The 22,824-nt window shown below is 46.0% G+C and overlaps 2 protein-coding genes and 1 long non-coding RNA gene across 3 annotated transcripts in view; 1 reads left to right on the top strand and 2 right to left on the bottom strand.

Annotated features, from left to right (window-relative positions):
- LOC310826376 overlaps positions 1-22,824 on the top strand; it is a 218,884-nt gene that overhangs the window by 6,484 nt on the left and 189,576 nt on the right. The gene's annotated exons all lie outside the window — the stretch shown is intronic.
- SMKR1 (small lysine rich protein 1) lies at positions 1,897-6,886 on the bottom strand. Its single transcript, XM_083701074.1, has 3 exons — positions 6,744-6,886; positions 5,692-5,786; positions 1,897-2,310 (listed from the first exon to the last, which is right to left on the bottom strand). The coding sequence occupies exons 2-3, from the start codon at positions 5,692-5,694 to the stop codon at positions 2,101-2,103; spliced, it is 213 nt and encodes a 70-aa protein (XP_083557200.1). The 5' UTR covers positions 5,695-5,786; positions 6,744-6,886; the 3' UTR covers positions 1,897-2,100.
- The window catches only part of STRIP2 (striatin interacting protein 2), a 68,900-nt gene continuing 57,357 nt past the window's right edge, over positions 11,282-22,824 (bottom strand). Inside the window, exons 16-21 of the mRNA XM_083700168.1 lie at positions 21,880-22,006; positions 19,412-19,512; positions 19,205-19,271; positions 16,525-16,629; positions 14,262-14,466; positions 11,282-12,983 (exon numbers count right to left, since the gene is read on the bottom strand). Of these exons, the coding sequence (XP_083556294.1) occupies positions 12,733-12,983; positions 14,262-14,466; positions 16,525-16,629; positions 19,205-19,271; positions 19,412-19,512; positions 21,880-22,006 (856 nt within the window). The 3' untranslated portion in view covers positions 11,282-12,732. The remainder of the gene's footprint in view (positions 12,984-14,261; positions 14,467-16,524; positions 16,630-19,204; positions 19,272-19,411; positions 19,513-21,879; positions 22,007-22,824) is intronic.

The following is a 22,824-nucleotide window of genomic DNA, read 5'->3' as shown; positions in this document are numbered from 1 at the left end:
GTAAAAGGAGGACCACCCATTGAGACGGATTGGCTGCGGGTTCGGGAGGACCAACCTGGGGAGAAAAGACTGTAAGGATCAGGGAGAAATTGATGATTCTGTTTGCATCTGGATGCATTTAACTGTCCCATTGAAACTGATGCAACGTGTGTTTGTGTGTATAAGAGAGAGAAGAGTGAACGTGTCAGTTTCGTTTCCTGTCAATTTCTCATTTTTCCAATTGTCAGTTCCATAGCTGTCAACGTTTCCCTTTTTTAAAGGGAAATTCCCTTATTCCAAATAGGATTCCTCTCAAGAAAAGGGAAAAGTTGACAGCTATGCACTTCTCCACATTTCCACATTAGTTTGTGACTTTTAAAAAGTCTCATGAACATTCACCTGCATTTTAGTGCATATTACTCCTCATATTCATCTCTTTCCATGCAATCTTTTTTCTAATGTGCGCAATTTTTTTGCAAAGCAAAATGTCCCCTTTTTCTTCTCCTTTGGCGATCACTCGTAGCCGAGTAAGATTGTCTTCCATAAACACGGTTTTAACAATGAGTTCGTAAGTGACTGTGGAGGCCAATTCTGGATCCACACGTCCTTCCTCAGTGGGGACATTGGTTTCCGGGCGGGAGTTGATCACGGTGTGGATTTGCCAAGTGTGCCTTCCTCTTAGCATGTTTCTCCCTTGCGTCCTGAGTTCGAGTGTCTTCAAAGCCACCTTGGGTAACACCCAATTGTTGGTGTTTATACTATATTTTTAAAGATTTGCCTTGAGACAGTCTTTAAACCCTAATATATTGTCCCCTAATATATTGTTCAAAAGGACGCGGGTGGCGCTGTGGGTTAAACCACAGAGCCTAGGGGTTGCCGATCAGAAGGTCGGCGGTTCGAATCCCCGCAACGGGGTGAGCTCCCATTGCTCAGTCCCTGCTCCTGCCAACCTAGCAGTTCGAAAGCACTTCAAAGTGCAAGTAGATAAATAGGTACCACTCCGGCGGGAAGGTGAACGGTGTTTCCGTGCGCTGCTCTGGTTTGCCAGAAGCAGCTTACTCATGCTGGCCACATGACCCAGAAGCTATATGCTGGCTCCCTCAGCCAATAAAGCAAGATGAGCGCCGCAACCCCAGAGTTGGCCACGACTGGACCTAATGGTCAGGGGTCCCTTTACCTTTATATAAACTCAAACTGTACCTGAGCCTGTCAGGATGCCACCTGAGCCAGCGTACACTCTACTTCACAGTCCACTCTACAGAAATTGTTGCCCGTTTCTTCCTGATCTTATGTATAAATTTGCTTTCCAGCAGATCTAATCCTCGGCTACTCCGTCACACAGGTCCCAGGCGTCTTAACAGCTTCTCTTCACCAAGCAAATCACACAAAACGTTGCACTATCTGGTACAGCACATAAGTCTGGGATTCTTAGAATCATAAAAGATGCTGGATCTATACCCTCGCAGCTAAGCGGGATCCTGCGTGGAAATGACACTCTGCCCCAGAATCCCCTGGGCTGTCACAAAAGGATTATGGGGCACACTGTGGAAGCTGGCCATGCTCGATGCAGAGGCGCTGGGCTTCTGCACTGCTTAAAGGATGGTCCCACCCACCCCTTCCCCAGGCAAATTCTCAGCCTGCCTTTACGGTCAGGCCAGACTTGCCTAGTGTGTGTAGTATTGAGCCTGTAAACGCCCCGGGTCCTGAAAGGCCCCTGCATCGCGGCCGCAGCTTGGTTTGCGCAACCACATTTCATGCTTGCGGTGCAGCTTTCACAAGGGAAAGCAGGGGCCCTGGAGACGGTGGCGGCCCCTAGCGCAAAGCCCACCCCCGTCAGACACGATCAGGAGGCGGCACGGAAGGTTCTGCGAGTCACTTCCTGCAACAATGAAGAACAGACTGCGGCGCTGCGGTAGGCATCTCAAAGCAGCGTTTACTTCCTTCTGGTCGTTGGAAGCCAGAGCTGCTTCAGTCCAGCTGCAACAGTGATTATGGCAAAGAAAGAAACCTGAGTGAATTGTGCTCGGGTTCGCGTGGCCCCCGCAAAAGTCTCCTTCCCCTGTGACGCGGCTCCGGGTCTCACCGCGAACACTGGGGCGGCCTTCTCCCACTGCTGCGTCCCTATTTCCGCTTCTTCCCTTTCTTTTTCGGAGAGCCCGGCCACGGGAAGCCACGGAACTCCAAGCAGGCAGCGGCATTGTGGGCGATGTAGTAGAGGTTCAGCATGGCCGCCGGGCTCATGATGTCCACCTCGACGGCGCCCTTCTTCCCTTTCTTCCCTTTCCCTTTCCCCTTTCCTTTCCCCTTTCCTTTGCCTTTGCCTCCACCACCCTGCCAGGAAAAACGGAGAAGGAGAGTCAGCTTGGAAACAAGAACCATCTCAAACGAAAGTTCTAGAATTAGATCACTATAGCCAGCAAAACACATAGTAAATTGTGCATTCAGAACAAGGGGAAATACCGTATTTTTCGCTCTGTAAGACGCACTTTTCCCCTCCTAAAAAAGGGGGGGGAATGTGTGTGCGTCTTACGGAGGCAATGCAAGCTCCATGGCTTCGCGTTGCTTTCACTGAATCCAGGAGAGCAAAAGGGATCGGCACGCACCGATCCCTCTTGCTCACCTGGTTTCGCTTTGCTGAAGGGGCGCTGCGCAGAGAGGGAGAGAATATTTTTTTCTCTTGTTCTCCCCCTCTCAAACTATTTGCGTCTTATGGTCGGGTGTGTCCTATAGAGCGAAAAATACGACAAGTCTCTTAATATTTCTTGCAACAGGAACCTGTAGCCTTCTGCAATGGCCTTTGTTCACATCATTAAAATACTGAGACAAATGCCTCTTCTTACAATGGTGTGTGTGTGTGTGTGTGTGTGTGTGTGTGTGTGTGTGTGTGTGCAGGAAGAGTCTGCAGGTTGGAGGAACCAGCTGAAGGTAGCATTGAGTCTTTCTGGGCTACGGAAACAAAATCATACTGGGCTTCTGTTGGGCTCCAGAAACTAAGCTGCCCACTGTCAGGGGAGGGTTCTCAGAATGCTCACATCCACCATAAAAGGTTCCCGGGGTGGGGAAGAATGCTGTAAGATACCGTATTTTTCGCTCTATAGGATGCACTTTTCCCCCTTCAAAAACCAAGACTAAAGCAGCCCCTCGAGACCCTCTCCCAGCTGGAGAGGTGACGCGCGGCTATGGCAGGAGCCTCTCCGCTGCGCTTCCCTCCGTCAGCCCCAAAGAGCAGGTTGAAAGGAACCTGAAGCCTGGAGAGCGAGAGGGGTCGGTGCGCACTGACCCCTCTAGCTCTCCAGGCTTCCAAGGTAGCCACCTGAACGCACCTTAAACGGCACCTTGTTTTGGAGCAGGAAAACAAGAGAGGGGAAATTCTCCCACTCTCTGCACAGCGCTTCCTGCCGCTTCGCTGAAGGGGCGCTGGGCAGAGAGCGGAATAATTTTTTTCCCTTGTTCTCCCCCCTCTAAAACAAGGTGCGTCCTATTGTCCGGTGCGTCCTATGGTGCGAAAAATACGGTACATTCCCCACACCACACCTTTATGGTAATGACTATTGATTTAAATCATAGAATCGTTAAGTTGGAAGGGATTGTGAGAGTCTTCCAGTTCAACCCCCTGCAATGCAGGAATCTCCTGCTCAACAAGAGACTCAAACCCACGACCCTGAGATCAAGAGTCTCAAAGTTCTGCCGAAACTTGTACACCTGCTGTTTGGGGCAATGAGGCTTCAACAACAGCTTGGCCTCGGCCCACTATATCTGAAGGAGCGTCTCCAGCCCTATTGTTCTGCCCGGACACTGAGGTCCAGCTCCGAGGGCCTTCTGGCGGTTCCCTCCCTGCAAGAAGCCAAGTTACAGGGAACCAGACAGAGGGCCTTCTCGGTGGTGGCACCCACCCTGTGGAACGCCCTCCCACCAGATGTCAAAGAGAAGAACAACTACCAGACTTTGAGAAGACATCTGAAGGCAGCTCTGTTTAGGGAAGCTTTTAATGTCTGATGTATTATGGTATTTTAATATTTTGTTGGAAGCCGCCCACAGTGGCTGGGGAAGCCCAGCCAGATGGGCAGGGTATAAATAATAAATTATTATTATTATTATTATTATTATTATTATTATTATTATTATTATTAGTTAAGCAAACAAACAATGAAATCAAAGAACAATTCCAAACATTAAAGCAACAGGCTGGATAAATTGGAGTGTTAAAGCTGGGGGGGGGGGCATGATCTCTACCTGAAACCAAACAAATGAAAAAACAAAATGACTCAACATGGAGGGAATTCCAAAGACGGCAAACCCCCATCTTCAGTGCCCCATCAGACTTACCTCTGGTTGCAAGGGTGTGGGGTGTGGTTTGGATAGCAGCCTCAATATTTGGACCAGTTCAGGTGGGAAGTGACAGCCCTTTAGGAAACTCAGATCCAAAGTTATTTATGGTGCTACAGCAGTGGCCAGGAACCTGTTGCTCTCCTGTATACCTGAAGGAGCGTCTCCACCCCCATCGTTCAGCCCAGACACTGAGATCCAGCGCCAAGGGCCTTCTGGCGGTTCCCTTGCTGTGAGAAGTGAGGCTACAAGGAACCAGACAGAGGGCCTTCTCGGTAGTGGCACCCACCCTGTGGAACACCCTCCCTTCAAATGTCAAGGAAATAAGCAGTTATCCTATTTTTAAAAGACAACTGGCAGCTCTGTTTAGGGAAGTTTTTAATATATAATGCTGTATTGTTTTTAACATGTGATTGGGAGCCACCCAGAGTGGCTGGGGAGACTCAGCCAGATGGGTGGGTTATAAATAATAAATTATTATTATTATTACTCCTAGCCGGGAGCTGCTGAAGTCTTCAAAGGCAGCCCATATGGATGGAATTCAGAAAATGTTTAGGAGTACAGTGGATGGGGATGGAAGGGGAACAGCAACCCATAGCATCAAGTAAGGCCTTCAAGGGTTGCTGGACTCCGGCTCCCATCACCTTTTACCATTTGCCACGATGGCTGGCGCTCATGGGAGCTGGGAGTCCCATAACATCTGGAGGGCCATAAATCCCCCATTGAATGTAATGTTGGCCTTGACAACAGTGGGCTAGAATGCAGCCAAAACGTTTCTTTCTTTCTTTGCAAAATGAAAGGTGTTATACAGTACAGTGCTGGGGGGTGGGGGGAGTATGTATACAGTCATACCTCGGGTTACAGCCGCTACAGGTTGTGGTTTTTGGGTTACTTCCGGGTTTCAGCAGTTGCGCATGTGCAGAAGCACTAAATCGTGCTTTGCACATGCGCAGACGCGCCGAATCGCAACCCGCATGTGCGCAGATGCGCCTCTGCGGGTTGCAAACGTGCATCCCACACGGATCATGTTCGCAACCCTAGCGTCCACTGTACTCCTAAACATTTTGTGAATCTTTGTACTTTTTCCATTTACTGTATTTATTTTTCCCGAGTTGAACTATAAAATGGTGATTTTTCTCGAGTCAATATGAAAGTACCCCTAAACATTTTTTTAAAGAAAAAAAAGCACTGGTGTTATATGCGTTATTTTAATGAAATAGAACAATTGAATGCAGGCTACTGTCAGGGTGGGAGAATAATGAAGCACCACCCAGAATGAATAAAGAGAAAGCCCAAGGGGTCTGGAAAAGAAACCGCTTTTCCTGCTGCCCCAGAAGTAACGAATGGTGCCTCGTTAGCACTGGGATTTGTGAAACTATACATTACCATAGTGATGTCCTTTCACTGGACTGAGCTGGTGACCATTGTGTCTAGTCTCAATGCAAGGCAATAAATTTTTTTAATACTTCCAAAGGCAATGCCTACAATGTAAAAAGAAAAGAAAGTACAGTAAAGGAATGATCTAAGATGTTATAAGATAACAGTGTTGTGATGACACAATATCTGACTTTCCTGAACATTTTTGAGGATGGGAATCAGGGCATATTGTATAAAGAAAGGCCTGATTACCTGCATTATGGGCCTTTACCTTGTCATACCATAAATATGCATGTCAACCAAACACATTGTTGAATCCCTCCAAATTTAATAGATCTGTCTCTTCTAATTGCATCCATTCTTTAATCCAGCAAAGTTCAGCAGCTTCAAAATAAATTTTTAAATCTGGCAGGGAAAATCCCCCTCTTTCTTTAGAATCCCTAAGTAATTTATATTTAATTCTGGGTTTTGTCCCCTGCCAGATAAATCTGGATAGTGCTTTCTGCCATTCTTTAAAACATTTCACATTATCTATAATTGGGAGGGCTTGAAGCATCTTTGACAGCACATTCATCTTAATCACAGAAATCCGGCCCATTGATGACAGTTTTAGGTTGGACCATATCTCCAAATCTCTTTTAATTTCATTCCATAATTTACCAGTTGGGTGGCTTTTAAAGGAGATTAGAGAAATCCATTGAGGAGAAGCTCATAGATGGAGTAAGCAGGAAGTATCTCACTGAACTCAGTATAACAGAGTAGGAAAAGTTTCATTTTCTGAAAAATGAGGCTCAAGGAAGGTCAGAAAAGGATAATTTCCTTACTGACCCCTTTCCCTTTATTCAATATGTTAATAGCACCCTCTCTGGGCATAGGGCAGGTCTATAACTCCAGCTGCTGTTAAAAGGTTGGGGCATTTCTCTTCGCCCCCTACTCCCCCCCCCCCGCTTCCTTCACTAACAGGCAACGCATTTCCCTAGCCGACACGCGTCCTCTTCCTTAACACGCGAGTCCGCGTTCCCACGTGCCGCCCGGGCTACACGCGTGTCGCGCGGACTCACCAGCCAAGGCAGCTCCTCCTCTCCCGACCCGTCCAAAGCGGAGCTCGCGCGCCCCCGCGCCTGGGACCAGAGGGAGGAGCCGCCGCCTCGCGCTGCCCGTTTGCCGGGCGGAGCTTGGCCGTTCGGGGGCGGGGCTTGCCGCCTTCTGTTTACCTCGCCGTCCAGTTCGGTTGCCATGGTTCGGAAAAGGGGGGGAAAGGAGGAGGGGAGGGTCGATGAGGTCATTCCTTCGTAACCGGGCAACGAGCGGAACCTAGCGAGACCCGAGGCCGCGCGTGCGCACTCCGGGGGCAGTTTCGGGAGGACGTGTTACGCCGTGGTGAGGAGGGAGGAGAAAAGGCGGGAAAAAGTGGCGCCCGCGCGCGTCCCTCCCCCTTCTGTACGAATAAGCGCTTTGCCTCCATGAGGCGACTGTGAGGGAAAAGGGCGGGAAAATCTCCCCCATTCTCTCTTAAATAGAAGAATCAGATAAATATGTTGTTGTTGTTGTTTAGTCATTTAGTCATGTCCAACTCTTCGTGACCCCCTGGACCAGAGCACGCCAGGCACTCCTGTCTTCCACTGCCTCCCGCAGTTTGGTCAAACTCATGAGAACACTGTCCCACCATCTCATCCTCTGCCGTCCCCTTCTCCTTGTGCCCTCCATCTTTCCCAACATCAGGGTCTTTTCCAGGGAGTCTTCTCTTCTCATGAGGTGGCCAAAGTCTTGGAGCCTCAGCTTCAGGATCTGTCCTTCCAGTGAGCACTCAGGGCTGATTTCCCTAAGAATGGAGAGGTTGGATCTTCTTGCAGTCCATGGGACTCTCAAGAGTCTCCTTCAGCACCAGAATTCAAAAGCATCCATTCTTCGGCGATCAGCCTTCTTTATGGTCCAGCTCTCACTTCCATACATCACTACTGGGAAAACCAGAGCTTGAACTATACGGACCTTTGTTGGCAAGGTGATGTCAGGGCTGATTTCCTTAAGCAGATAAATATAGTATTAGATAGATAGATAGATAGATAGATAGATAGATAGATAGATAGATAGATAGATAGATAGATAGCCTATGCTATTGGGTATATACTCGGAGTCGAGTATGGATTTCAGCTCATAGTGGTGAGGAGGAATGGAAGTTCCCCCAGAATGTCTGCTTTATATACATCATTTACACAATGTGCCTCACATGATTGGCTAATTCCGGGATTCTCCTGTAGCCCAATCAGGTTGCGGATTCACTTCCACCTGGGGTTGGATTGGGTGGCTCCTGAGGACCAATCAGACTGCTGCATCCTGGATCCTATTGTTCTAGGACCAATCAGACTGCTGCATTCTGAATCCTATTGTTCTAGGACCAATCAGACTGCTGCATTCTGAATCCTATTGTTCTAGGACCAATCAGACTGCAGCATTCTGAATCCTATTGTTCTAGGACCAATCAGACTGCTGCATTCTGAATCCTATTGTTCTAGGACCAATCAGACTGCTACATTTGGATCCTATTCAACTCAACACATAACACTATTATATATTGTATAACATATACTGTATATTCAGTTTTTCATTGGCTTTTAGCGATACAAAAGCTGCCTATAAAATACACACACTCGCTCACGCACCCAGTTTTTATTCATTCCCTTTTTGCACAAAACATTTCTACATCACCTCTCACCCGAGTCTCACTGATTAAGATATATCAGTATATGGCGATGTAATTGTTATGTACTGAAGTTCTCACCCTGGGCCAGCAGGGGGATACTGTAGATAGTTTTCACTCAGGTCCGCATATGCAAATAAGGAATTGAAAGTGATGTTCAGTGATTGGATAGTTAGAGAAAGTTGTTACTGTTGCTTTGTAGTTGAGCTCTATATAAGCAGGTTGGCTGAACCCTTCAGTTCAGCTCTGTTCTGGCCTGTGAATAAACAAGAGCTGTTTGAAGAATCGCTGTGTCGTCTGATATGTTCACCCACAACTTAACAGTAATCACGCCTCTTTAGGTGTATGCTGAGTGTTAAGTTGTGGGTGAACATATCAGACGACACAGCAATTCTTCAAACAGCTCTTGTTTATTCTGAGGCCAGAACAGAACTAAACAGAAGGGCTCAGTCAGCCTGCTTATATAGAGCTCCAGTACAACGTTACTGTAGCAACTTTCTAAAACTATCCAATCACTGAACGTCACTTTCGATCCTTCATTTGCATAACTATCTACAGTATCCCCCTGCTGGCCCAGGGTGAGAACTTCAGTACATAACATTGAGGGCCTGCCTTGTGTCGCCTGTTCTCCCCTCAGAAATTACTTTTCCTATTCACTTGGAGGAATCCTTGACATCTGTGGATATTGGCACACAGTTAAAATTGTATTCGCCACACTGTGGCGTGTGGGAATTATTGTAGGTGGGCCCAGGGCAAGTGGACCCTGCAAACAGTTATGGTGGCAAGGATGGGAGAGAAAACATGCACCATCTACTACTACTACTACTTGGTGGTCTTAAGATCCCGCAGCTGGGATCTTGAACATACAGCTTATAATCATCAATCTCATTAGGACACCAACTCGGTCTGCTTATATTAATATCAATTTCAAAAACGATATACTGCTTGACTGTAAAAAAAAACAACCCAACCCAAACCCTCCAAACGGTTTACAGAAAGAATAAAACAATTAAATTATCCACTTTTTTAAAAGTTTAAGAACATTTTCAATTGCACAGGGTTTTTTTTATTGTAAGTGTGAGCTGACTGTTTCTTTGTGAGGGTGTTATTTGTAAATCTTAATATTCTCCAATAATAATAATAATACGGCAATATACTACAATGCAGCTGCACCAGCCCGGCATGACCACGACTGTAACTGAAATTATATTATCTGAAAAGGCCAACTTTGAGCTGTATGGTTTAAGGAAGCCCCAAAATGCAATCAGAGATGGTGCCAGCCTAAGGCTGAAATCCCCGTCTCAATTGATCTGAGATTAAGCTCTACTGAATTCAATATGGTTTACTTCTGAGGGGGAGAAAAGAGTAGGATTGCACTGTTAATTCATTATCTGTGCTCCTTTGAGAGGAAGGGTGGGGTGAAAATTAATAATAATAATAATAATAATAATAATAATAATAATGACACATTCATACTAGCATTTATTGTTGGACTTGCTGCTGGAACTAACTCCACATGTCTAATATCTTGTTAGTCCCTGGAGCATTTAAAACTCATATTGGAAATTATACAGTGGCTTAAAACTTCCCTCCTGAGTTCATGTGAATAATAAATAATAAATTTTATTTATATCCCGCCCTCCCCAGCCGAAGCCGGGCTCAGGGCGGCTAACAAACAATCAAATAATCAAACAATCAAATAATCCAACATTCTAAAAACATTTCATTATAAAAATTAATTAAAATCAAATTGATGGCAACCGTTAAGCAAAATTCTGTGCAGGTTGCCAAAGGAGGGAGTCAGGCTGCGCCCTGACCAAAGGCCTGGTGGAACAGCTCCGTCTTGCAGGCCCTGCGGAAAGATGTCACATCCTGCAGGGCCCTTGTCTCTTGGGACAGAGCGTTCCACCAGATCGGGGCCACGGCCGAAAAAGCCCTGGCTCTGGTTGAGGCCAGCCTAACCTCTCTGTGGCCTGGGACCTTCAGGATGTTTTTATTTGAAGACCGTAGGTTCCTCTGTGGGGCATACCAGGAGAGGCGGTCCCGTAGGTACGAGGGTCCTAGGCCGTATAGGGCTTTAGAGGTTAAAACCAGCACCTTAAACCTGATCCTGTACTCCACCGGGAGCCAGTGCAGCTGGTATAGTACCGGATGAATGTGATCTCGCAGCGAAGACCCCATAAGGAGTCTCGCCGCGGCATTCTGCACCCGCTGGAGTTTCTGGGTCAGTCTCAAGGGCAGCCCCACGTAGAGCGAGTTACAGTAATCCAGTCTGGAGGTGACCGTCGCCTGGATCACAGTGGCTAGGTCAGGGCGAGAGAGGTAAGGGACCAACTGCTTAGCTTGGCGGAGATGAAAAAATGCCGCCTTTGTTATAGCTGTAATCTGCACCTCCATACAGAGGGAGGCATCGAAGATTACACCCAAACTCTTAACGGACAGTGCTGGCACTAATTGCACCCCCGCAAGAGATGGGAGTTGCCCCCCCAATCCCATATCGCTCCGTCCCAGCCAGAGGACCTCTGTCTTCGAAGGATTTAACTTCAACCGGCTCCCACGTAACCATCCAGCCACAGCTTCCAGACATCTGGTCAGTGTGTCTGGGGCCGAGTCAGGATGGCCGTCCATCAACAGATAGAGTTGGGTGTCATCGGCATACTGATGGCAACCCAGCCCAAAACTCCGGACAAGCTGGGCGAGGGGGCGCATAAAGATGTTGAAAAGCATCGGGGAGAGAATCGCACCCTGAGGCACTCCACACACCAAGGAGTGGCGCGATGACAATGCGCCACCCTCTGTCCCCGACCAGAGAGAAACGAGCGCAGCCATTGAATGCATCTCTGGTGATCATTTTACAAATCCTTAAAATGAACAATGTGAAAGAACACACACGCACAAATATCCTTGAAGAGTAGCTTTTATTCTTGGTTACAACTTGTGCTTAAAAACTGGACTGACTTCATATGGCCATTTCCTTGAAAAATGCTTTGTCTCGATGCACACTAGGAAACAAACGTTCTCACTCCACAGCAACAGAGAGAATACATGTATTCTGGGAACTTGTGTTTATAGTTTTCTCACATTAAATAGGAAGCTTAAGGTTGCAAGGGGATTTAAAGAGTGCAGGTGCCTCAACAAGATAGATATCTGGCTCCCACTCATACCAGTGAACTATGGAACAATCTCTGGCATTCAGACATCTAGCAGGGAGTGAAATATATGTGCTACCCCTTTATATAAAATGTTTGCATGTTTCCACAGACATTGATTGGAGTAATTTGATAGTGTGCTTTTGTGCCTTTAAGAGGTAGCCTGGAAGAACATTGGCCAATGCATATAGGAGTAGAGAGAATAAGAAGGAACTAAAATCCTCTTACTTGCATTTTACAGGAAAAAAAGGCTTTGCTGTGTTATACATTATACCTGTTAAAATGTCTTTTTGCACACACAAAGTACACACAGCTTTGCAGTAAACCTCAGTGTTTCCAGACTGTGTCTAGGGTTTAATTTTGGCCTCATTTCTGGCACAACAATCTCTCCAATCTCTCACACCCACAGAAGGTCCACTTGGGGGCAGGTTTAGTGATATACAAAGAAATCCTTAAAACGTGAACAAGCAGAACATTTCTCACAACGTGAATAAGTAGAGCTCATGGAAGCAACATAAGGAAAATTGAACAAATAATTTTTCATTCTAGATGTGGAGAAACTTGCTTAATTTGCAATTGGATCGCCCCAAACTGGTTCTGTATGCACTGTTTTCTATTAAAAGAATCGCTCCCATTCATAACAGTTTTCATGCCTAGATGCTCTTTGGAATATAGCTGGTTGCCAGTCTGACACCTACAGCTTGCATTTTATGAACCGTGGAGTTTGCAGTTTCTAGGGAAGCAAACTGCATGGAGTGTTGCAAGTTTTTTTTAAAAAGGTACACATTTGCTGAGATATTTAGAAACATGAATTGTGCATGGTAGTGACTCAAGTCTTGGACAACTTGGCACACACAACAACCATCGCATGAAAGCAAGCAGGAAAGGAAAGCTCATCCATGTTAGATATTTAAATATATAATATTCAAGATAGATCAGTGTAAATGGATCAGAACTAAGACTTCTGTTGCTACCTGCAGGCCCATGTACAGTAGATTGAAGCAGTCAGGGAGAAAAGGGAAGATTCTTGCAAAGTTGAGGGCATTTTTAAGGTGTTTAACATTTCAACTCACCCTGAAAAGTTTTCTACCAGACACATGTACCCCCAAACACAGAAGGATCAGCCCTTTCTCCCAGGACACAGCACCTAATATCTGGAGAGACCAAGATGGCATTTGGTTCAGGTTAAGCTTCCCAGTGCCATCACGGATAGCGTAATAGTTCTTCCCAGCGGATGGGCTGTGAGAACACTTCTCTCTCCAGCCATAGTTCGTAAGAGTAATGGAAATCTTCAGGAAGGTCCAGGTGCTGCCCCAACACACTCTGCAAGCAGTTGTCCACTGGAGCAAATTCAGAGTCCTGGGATTTATCATACCTCCGGCTGTTAAAGGATTCAATATTGGCTCTTAAAGTGCATTCTTCAGCTTGGAAGTCCCAGGGCCGAGCATCGATATCTAGGTGCCAACAAGACAAGAGAGAGCCAAGATGAAAAGCGGAAGGTGCTCTTTCTGCTAATACAGAACAACCTCTTTTGGGTTGGGCCTGAGCCCACAGCTCTGTCAGCATTGAGACTCATAGTGTCAATATGGTCTTTGGAGTGACATCCTTGGATTCCTAGTGGCCCCAAGAATGAGTCATTTCATCATTACTGGAGAGAATACCGTATTTTTCGCTCCATAAGACGCACCTGACCATAAGACACACCTAGTTTTTAGAGGAGGAAAACAAGAAAAAAATATTCTGAACAAAACAGTGGATGTATGATTTTTGTGGTTCATGCTGTGGCCACAGACATGATATGTGATTTGACGGGGAGCTTGCGGTAGCCCAGTGCAAAAATCCTGAGAATCCATGTGGATCCATGCTTTGTGACCATGTTTTTGCACCATTGTGGCCCCACAAAACAGTGGATGCGTGGTTTTTTGGTGCAGGCTGTAGCCATGGACATGCTATGTGATCTGATGGTGAATTTGGGGTGACCCAATGCAAAAATCCTGAGGATCCATGTGCTTTTACCTACCCCCTCCCAGGCAGCCTCCTTTATAGCTAGAGTCCCTTATCTCCCTCCCGATTGCTTGCCGATCAGCGGCTTTGTTTCAACACCCCCTCCCCTCTTTCTAAAAAAAAAAAAAAAAGCACGATCTGCTTTTTGCCCCTGGGCAATTCGGCTCCAGGGACCTCACATTTGCTCCGTAAGACGCACAGACATTCCCCCTTACTTTTTAGGAGGAAAAAAGTGCGTCTTATGGAGCGAAAAATACGGTATATGCATTTCATGCCAATGGTCCTAGTCCTGATCCCTAGATTCTCCAGCTACGACAACTCAGGTAGTTGGTACTGAGAAAGGCCTCAGATCTCTAAAGTCCTGGAGACCACTGCCAGTCAGAGGCTAAATGGAAGAGCAAATTAACTCTGAATAAGGCAGCTTCAGGGAGTCACAATGGAAAGTACCCCAAATGGAGCACTCCATAAGCAGAGAGAACATTGTGTCTTAAAATTTGCAATTAAGGAGCCCAGCTAAGTCAATTCACCTGAAAGTTGCTAAACCACATTCACCTGATGGGGTTTATGACACAATAACAACTGGAGGGGCAGCGTGGTTGGTGCCCCGTGCAAGCGAAAGAGACAGATCAAATGTTCAGTGGGTGATAGAGAGATGGGGAATGCCCGCAGAACGCTCAGCCAAGACCAGCATCGCCCTTCCAGGCAAGGAAGGCATCTGCAACACCCACCGTTGCCGTAAGCCCAATCGTCGTTCATGCGATGGCGCACTTTCTGGTAGATGGCGGACATTGTCTTCATGTTGCTCTTCCTCCACTGGCGCCCGAGATACTTGGTCTGGATCTTCAGCAGCTTCAAGACGTAGAGCTGCATCATAGCTTGCTTGACTTTCAAGGCCCGTTTCAGGATAGGCGCAGACTTGAAGACCACCAACATCTAACGATAAAGCAAACAGGAAGCAACAGAACAAAATATATTTCTTTTAAGAGTACAGTCTTAATGATTGCAGGAACAGGCAAACAATACATTTAAGGCTTTCAATATGAGTGGAAAAGGGACGCGGGTGGCGCTGTGGGTAAACCACAGAGCCTAGGACTTGCCAATCAGAAGGCCGGCGGTTCGAATCCCCACGATGTGGTGACCTCCCGTTGCTCGGTCCCTGCTCCTGCCAACCTAGCAGTTCGAAAGCACATCAAAGTGCAAGTAGATAAATAGGTACCACTCCGGCGGGAAGGTAAACGGCGTTTCCATGCACTGCTCTGGTTCTCCAGAAGCGGCTTAGTCATGCTGGCCACATGACCCGGAAGCTGTACGCCGGCTCCCTCGGCCAATAAAGCGAGATGAGCGCCGCAACCCCAGAGTCGGCCACGACTGGACCTAATGGCCAAGAGTCCCTTTACCTTTACCTTTACAGGTTCATTAAAACACACACACACACACACACACACACACACTCTACATTTAAAGCCCATGAAATAAATCTCTAAAATTCAAAAAAAACAGAAGCATTTTTACTTGGTATTATAGGTGAGGATATTAATAGAGAATACAGTGGTGCCTTGCAAGACGAAAAGAATCCGTTCTGCGAGTCTCTTCGCCTAGCGGTTTTTTCGTCTTGCGAAGCAAGCCCATTGACGGCTTAGCGGATTAGCGCTATTAGCACTATTAGCGGCTTTTAGTGGCTTTTAGCGGCTTAGCGGCTAAGCAGATAAGCGGCTTAGAAAAAGGGGGGAGGGAAAAAAACCCGCAGGAACTCGCAAGACATTTTCGTCTTGCGAAGCAAGCCCATAGGAAATTCGTTTTGCGAAGCACCTCCAAAACGGAAAACTCTCGTCTAGCGAGTATTCCGTCTTGCGAGGCATTCGTCTTGCGGGGCACCACTGTATGTTAAATTGTTCTTATATGCAACAAAAGCGGCAAGAGTATTGTTAGCCCAGAAATGGAAGCAAGAAGAAATTCCGACAAAAGAAGAATAGCAGACAAAATTAATGGACTCTGCAGAATTGGACAAAATGACAGGAAGGATTCCAAACCTGCGGGACCAGAGATTCACAGAAGATTGGAAGAAATATACAAACTATTTGAAGAGCAACTGTAATCAACAAATTACACTAGTAGGACTACAAGAAGTTTTGTAAGGAGAAATATATGAAACATTGCAAAGTAGAGAAATAATAGAGATATTAGAGATTTAAATGTAATAGTGAAAGTAAGAAATGTATATTAAGTGAATAGATTGGAAAAATTTTAGATGTGATTGAAGTAAAAAAATCCTATAAGATGTAAAAGTATGTTTAGACGGAAGTCTAAAAAGATCGTATAAGTAATAAGTGTTGTGGTACATTTTATAATTTATATGTTAAAATTAATAAAAATATTATTTAAAAAAGATGTCAAGGTAGGTTTAGTTACTGTTGAAAATGATATGTTAAAAAAATTGTATATATATATATATATATATATATATATATATATATATATATATGCTTTCGTAGATTTTCACGGGTACAGGAATGCAGGTTTTGGTGTCCTCGGGTGTCTTCCCGTGTAAAACTTTTACACGGGAAGACACCCGAGGACACCAAAACCTGCATATATATATATATATATATATATATAAAATTAGGGGGGAAAGAACATCTGAAAAATGTGTTTCTGTTATTGGCATCCGTCTGCCTCGAGAGACAAAGGTGAAGGAGGTGAAGTCAAACTGTTGGAAAGTTATGGCGTCTGCTGTGGCTGTAGAGATCGAAAAATGAGAGACATCTGAAACATGGATTTCTAAAACCCACATGAAATTTAGAAAGTTGACGCCATCTGCATTGCTGGGGGTGGCGTCACATAATTTGCCAGCTGACGCTCTGTTCTCTAGATACACCGGAGTAGATGAATCATTCTTTCATTACATATTTGGTCTCACGACACACACTGCAGGAGCACGTCGGCTCAGTGTGTAACATCTACATAGGCTAGTTCAGCCAGCTGGCATCTCACCATCGTCCTGGAATGCTTCCATTTGGTCAGTTTGTTGAGGATCCTCAGAAGGTTGATGCAGGAGAAGAGGTTCCTCCAACAGAACTGGTTGTTGTCCCCCACTTCCTACAATCGAGGAGGAAGGAAGCAGTGATAACATGAATAGGCTAGTAAGGACTGATAAAGCTTTAAACAGCCTGCGCCCGGCACAGCTACGATACAATATGATATGGCATGATATCTTTATTGTCATTGTCCCATACAGAACAATGAAATTGAAAAATCTACATACGACATTCAAAAACCCCTAAAAACTCTGAAACCCCATTTTAAAATATAATATACTATAAAAAGTAAAGGGACCCCTGACCATTAGGTCCAGTCGTGGCCGACTCTGGGGTTGCGTGCTCATCTCGCTTTACTGGCCGAGGGAGTGGCTATTTAAAAGGGCTCCATGAGCAGAAGATTTCTCCTGCGCTCCAAAATGAATGGGCTGCCTATTTTAAGAGGGTTTGTTGCTGGGGTAGGGATTGCTCTAATTTGACAGGTACTCAAAACTGATGTTTTGTGGGACGTTTGGCCCCAAGAAGGGATGTGGGTGGTGCTGTGGGTTAAACCACTGAGCCTAGGGCTTGCCGATCAGAAGGTCAGCGGTTCAAATCCCCGCAATGACGGGGTGAGCTCCCTTTGCTCGGTCCCTGCTCCTGCCCACCTAGCAGTTCAAAAGCACGTCAAAGTGCAAGTAGATAAATAGGTACTGCTCCGGCGGGAAGGTAAACGGCGTTTCTGTGCGCTGCTCTGGTTCGCCAGAAGCGGCTTAGTCACGCTGGCCACATGACCCAGAAGCTGTACGCCGGCTCCCTCGACCAATAAAGCGAGATGAGCGCCGCAACCCCAGAGTCGTCCACGACTGGGCCTAATGGTCAGGGGTCCCTTTACCTTTTGGCCCCAAGAAAACCTGCCGCATAGCAAAGCAATCATTAACCACCGTCCGTTCACTTAGTAAACCACTAGAGGTCACTGTTGCTTCAGGGTACAGCACTTTGATGGCAGTAGGAAAGTGTACCTCTCAAATTAGAGAAATCCCTACCCCAGCAACAAACCCTCTTAAAATAGGCAGCCCATTCATTTCGGTGCGCAGGAGAAATCCTCTGCTCATGGAGCCCTTTTAAATTGCCAGTCACAGCCCAGTTTGCACTTTAGCAAGTGTAGATGGGGGTGGAGACACACAAACAAGTCTAATTTTTTTCCAAGAGGCAGAGGCATAAATCATCTTGCTTGCTTACTACAGTAAGCCTGCAACTCACACAGGGGTTAGGCTCTGGGGATCGCACCCAAAGCCAAAATCATGTATAGTCAAAACCCATTTGGGATCAATGGCAGGAGCATAGCTGTCAACTTACAGATTTGAAAATAAGGGACCAGCAGCCTCAGAAATAAAGGATCAGCAGCCAAAATAAGGGATTTTCAGAGCACAGGTATGTTCAACCTCTGAGCCAAAGGCAGAAAGCCCAGCCAGCAGCCAAACGAAGCCTCAAGCGGGGGTTCCCACAGCGCAGCAACCCGGCAAAGGAAAACCACCGTCACCTCTCCGCTGGGAAGCGCTGAGCAAAGGCGAGTCCACAGGCAACACGGCCGATTTGATCAGCCCAAGGCATGCAAGCTCCACCCCCCAGTCGTTCTTAGACTCCTTATTGGGTGAGCAACGCAGCCAAGCAACATAGTTGGAGCCTCCCTCCTCCCTGGCCGGCAGGGAGGGAGGGAGAGGAGCTGCTTCCTTTGAAACCCGGGAAATTTAAGGGACATCATCAATAAGGGACAGCGGTGGGACACGGCGCTGGGATAAGGGACTTTCCGGCCAAATAAGGGATGCTTGACGGCTATGGGCAAGAGGGATTGTCAAAGTCGTTTTCCCCAGAACGCCACACCATAGCTGTCAACTTTTCCCTTTTCTTGCGAGGAATCCTATTTGGAATAAGGGAATTTCCCTTAAAAAAAGGGAAACGTTGACAGCTATGCACCCCCCTTTTTTTAAAGGCGTGTTCCCTGCCTGAAATTCTGAAGATCTGCTGCCAGTTAGTACTGGTAATATGGCAGTCTGATTAAGAGTTATGGGAAACTTGAAATGTTGCACACTATTTTATGGCAGTTTGGTAGGTTTAATATGGGGTTTGGAATCAGGAGGATGAAATTGATGGACTATGCAGAACTAGATAAACTAACAGGAAGAATTCGAAACCGGAGGGACCAGAGATTCACGGAAGATTGGCGAAAATTTACGGACTATATGAAAAGTAATTGTGATGATCAGATTACATTTGTAGGTTTGCAGGAAGTTTTGTAAGGGGAATAATTTGTATTATTGCATTATTGAACGAAAAGGATAATATTAGTTGTGATAATTAAAGGCAATATGAATTTAAGAAATGCAGAAGAAATTATAAAAACGGGAGATCCGCAGAGGCGCTGATAGAAGTCCAAAAAGATTGTATAAGAGGTGAAATTTTGTGGAATGTTTGTTAAATAATATGTTTTAAAATGAATAAAAATTATTTAAAAATAAATAAATATGGGCTTTGTAATCGACCAGCAAGCGCATTATTAATCCCATTTTACAGAGAGCAAATGGAGGCCCCCGACATTGTATCTTGCCTAGCCCACAGGCAACGTGGATGCGAAGAGTAATCATCGTTCTCCTTACCAAGCTTTCAGCGTTGAGTTCTGGTAACTCATGGACCGTGCAGGAGGGATACTCCAGGGCAGAGATGCTTCAGGGTAAATCAAAGGAGAGAGACACACACACATGCATCAGTTCACTGCCATTACAGACGGATGTCAACGCATCAGGTTTAAAATTGCCTTTGTGTTCCCAGAAGGGACGGGAAATTAACTTTCATGCAGGCACTACCTGTTTTTTGCAGTGATGTAGGACATGATATTCTGGTTGAAGAACTTCAGAATCAATGGGATGCAGTTGGCAAACACCAGGTGCTGAGAGACATACTCAAACTGGAGAGAGAAGGGAGTGCAGAACATGAAACAGGAAAGGGGGTTAACTAACACACACACAAACACCACGGCTACTTCCAATATTTGCTTCTTGGCATGTCTCTTCACACAGTCAAAAGTTTCACATGGGACCACTTGATGGCATAGCTGTCAACTTACAGATTTGAAAAAAAGGGACCAGCAGCCTCGGAAATAAAGGATCAGCAGCCAAAATAAGGGATTTTCAGAGCACAGGTATGTTCGACTTCTGAGCCCCTTCGAGCCAAAGGCAGAAAGCCCAGCCAGCAGCCAAACGAAGTCTCAAGCGGTGGTTCCCACAGCGCAGCAACCCGGCAAAGGGGATGCAGCAAGAGAAACCACCGTAACCTCTCCGCTGGGAAGCGCTGAGCAAAGGCGAGTCCCCAGGCAACGCGGCCGATTTGATCGGCACAAGGCATGCAAGCTCCACCCCCCAGTCGTTCTTAGACTCCTTACTGGGTGAGCAACGCAGCCAAGCAAGCCAGTTGGAGCCGCCCTCCTCCCTGGCCGGCCGGCAGGGAGGGAGGGAGAGGAGCCGCTTCCTTTGAAACCTGGGAAATTTAAGGGACATCATCAATAAGGGACAGCAGCGGGACATGGCGCTGGGATAAGGGACTTTCCCGCCCAAGAAGGGACGGTTGACAGCTATGCTTGATGGGCTCCAGCTTCCAATTTCTCTCCTTCCCCACATTTCAGGCTTAGCACAGTCCTCTTGGCAGCTGCAACATGTCCTTAAAACTCTTTTTGGTCTGACAGTCTAACCCTTTTATGGAAGTAAAATGCCTTCCTAAACTGTAGTCCCAAGGACTGACTGCTGGCCATTGCTCCTAAAAGCCTACCTGGTAGCTCAAAAGCTGATATTACAACACTGGAAAGACCATCCCACTCACCCCTTGTTCTGTACACCAGTGGAGAGTGGTTATACATAATCCTGCTTTCAATACTATTTACGGCAGCGAACATGGGGTGTGTGTGTCATACTGCTTTGTTTCCACTTGGTTCACGTCCCATAGCTTCCTCCTGAAATCATGTAAATTCCTCTGTTCCCCATTCATCTTGCAGCTCTTTATACCACAGATGTGACTGCCGGGGGGTGTTCCTGCTTTTGTTGTGAAATAGTGCAAGAGTGCCCCTCCAGACAGCAAAAATGCGATAATATTGGGGGAGCATCAAAGTGCAGCTAATAAAGCAGAATTGTGTGTGTGAAACTCGGAAAATTAGAATATCGTGGAAAAGTTCATTTATTTCAGTAATTCAACTTAAAAGGTGAAACTAATATACTCATGACATGCAAAGCGAGATATGTCAAGGCTTTATTTGTTATAATTGTGATGATCATGGCGTACAGCTGATGAAAACCCCAAATTAACAATCTCAGAAAATTAGAATATTAGAATAGTTTCACCTTTTAAGTTGAATTACTGAAATAAATGAACTTTTCCATGATATTCTAATTTTCCAAGTTTCACCTATATATCCACCTCTACCGCAGTATTATTGCATCAATGACAGGTTGCGGAATAACCTGCAAAACGAAACACCAGTCTGAAGAACCACACTTAAAAGAACCACAGATACAGTGGTGCCCCGCAAGACGAATGCCTCGCAAAACGAAAAACGCGCAAGACGAAAGGGTTTTTCGTTTTTTGCATCGCTTCGCTAGACGATTTTCCCTATGGGCTTGCTTTGCAAGACGAAACGTCTTGCAAGTTTGTTTCCTTTTTCTTAAAGCCGCTAAGCCGTTAATAGCCGCTAAGCCGTTAAGCCGTTAATAGCTGCTAAGCCGCTAAGCCTTTAACAGCTGCTAAGCCATTAATAGCCGCCAAGCCGTTAATAGCCACTAAGCCGCTAAGCCGTTAATAGCCGCTAAGCTGTTAATAGCCACTAAGCCGCTAATAGCCGCTAAGCCGTTAATAGCCACTTAGCCACTAAGCCGTTAATAGCCGCTAAGCCGCTAATAGCCGCTAAGCCGTTAATAGCCGCTAAGCCGTTAATAGCTGCTAAGCCGCTAAGCCGTTAATAGCCGCTAAGCCGTTAATAGCTGCTAAGCCGCTAAGCCGTTAATAGCCGCTAAGCCGTTAATAGCTGCTAAGCCGCTAAGCCGTTAATAGCTGCTAAGCCGCTAAGCCGTTAATAGCTGCTAAGCCGCTAAGCCGTTAATAGCCGCTAAGCCGCTAATAGCCGTGCTTCGCAAGACGAAAAAACCGCAAGACGAAGAGACTCGCGGAACGGATTGATTCGTCTTGCGAGGCACCACTGTAACAGAGAACCCCAAATGCAAACACCAGTCTAAGAAACCTAGGAGGGAAAGGAACCAAAGTCTGCCTTGTTAATGCTCCGAAGACGCACCTGATAAATGTGGTTCAGCTTGAAATGCTTCAGGAGCAGGAGCAGCAAGGCCGAGATGCTCTTCACAATGATCTCTTTGTGCCTGTTCACGTCGACCCCCAGTTTCATGCTCTGAAGGACTGTGATGCTAACCCAGAAAGGGGTGGGGAAAAGGAGGGAGAACTTAAAAGCAGCTCAGAGTCGCCCCAGTTCGAAATCCAGGAAAAAAACAACAACACAGGGAGGGGGCGAAGCAGCTCCAGCAAAAGGTGAGGGCTGGGGAAAGTTTCAAAGACCAATCAGAGATAATAATAATAATAATAATAATAATAATAATAATAATAATAATTTATTTATACCCCACCCTCCCCAGCCAAGACTGGGCTCAGGGTGGCTAACGCCAGATATAAAACAACTGATTAAGATACAACTTAAAAACAAGATTACAGTGGTACCTCAGGTTGAGTACTTAATTCATTCCAGAGGTCCGTTCTTAACATGAAACTGTTCTTAACCTGAAGCACCACTTTAGCTAATGGGGCCTCCTGCTGCTAGAGCACAATTTCTGTTCTCATCCTGAAGCAAAGTTCTTAACCTGAAGCACTATTTCTGGGTTAGCGGAGTGTGTAACCTGAAGCGTATGTAACCTGAAGCGTATGTAACCTGAGGTACCACTGTAAAATACAACATTAAAAAGCAGCCTCATTTCAATAGAAACTCAAATCAAACCTAGATGGCTGATTTGGCCCCTGAGCCTGAGGTCCCCCATCTCTGGCACACCAGAAGTCAGAGGATGAGAAAAACGATGAAAAAGATGAATAATCAAGCAGAGGCCCAGGTACTTCTTTTCTTTGATGTGATTCCTACTTCAGGCTAGCAGTTCACTGCAACGCTGCCTGCTAAGATGCCTGACATTCTTATTTAAAAGCAAACGGTTGCATTTCGCCATCTTTCTTTGTAACGACA

Source organism: Podarcis gaigeae (genome assembly GCF_964106915.1).
Source record: "Podarcis gaigeae genome assembly, chromosome: 10".
Classification (NCBI taxonomy): Eukaryota; Metazoa; Chordata; class Lepidosauria; order Squamata; family Lacertidae; genus Podarcis; species Podarcis gaigeae.
This window is presented reverse-complemented; position numbering and strand designations above follow the sequence as displayed.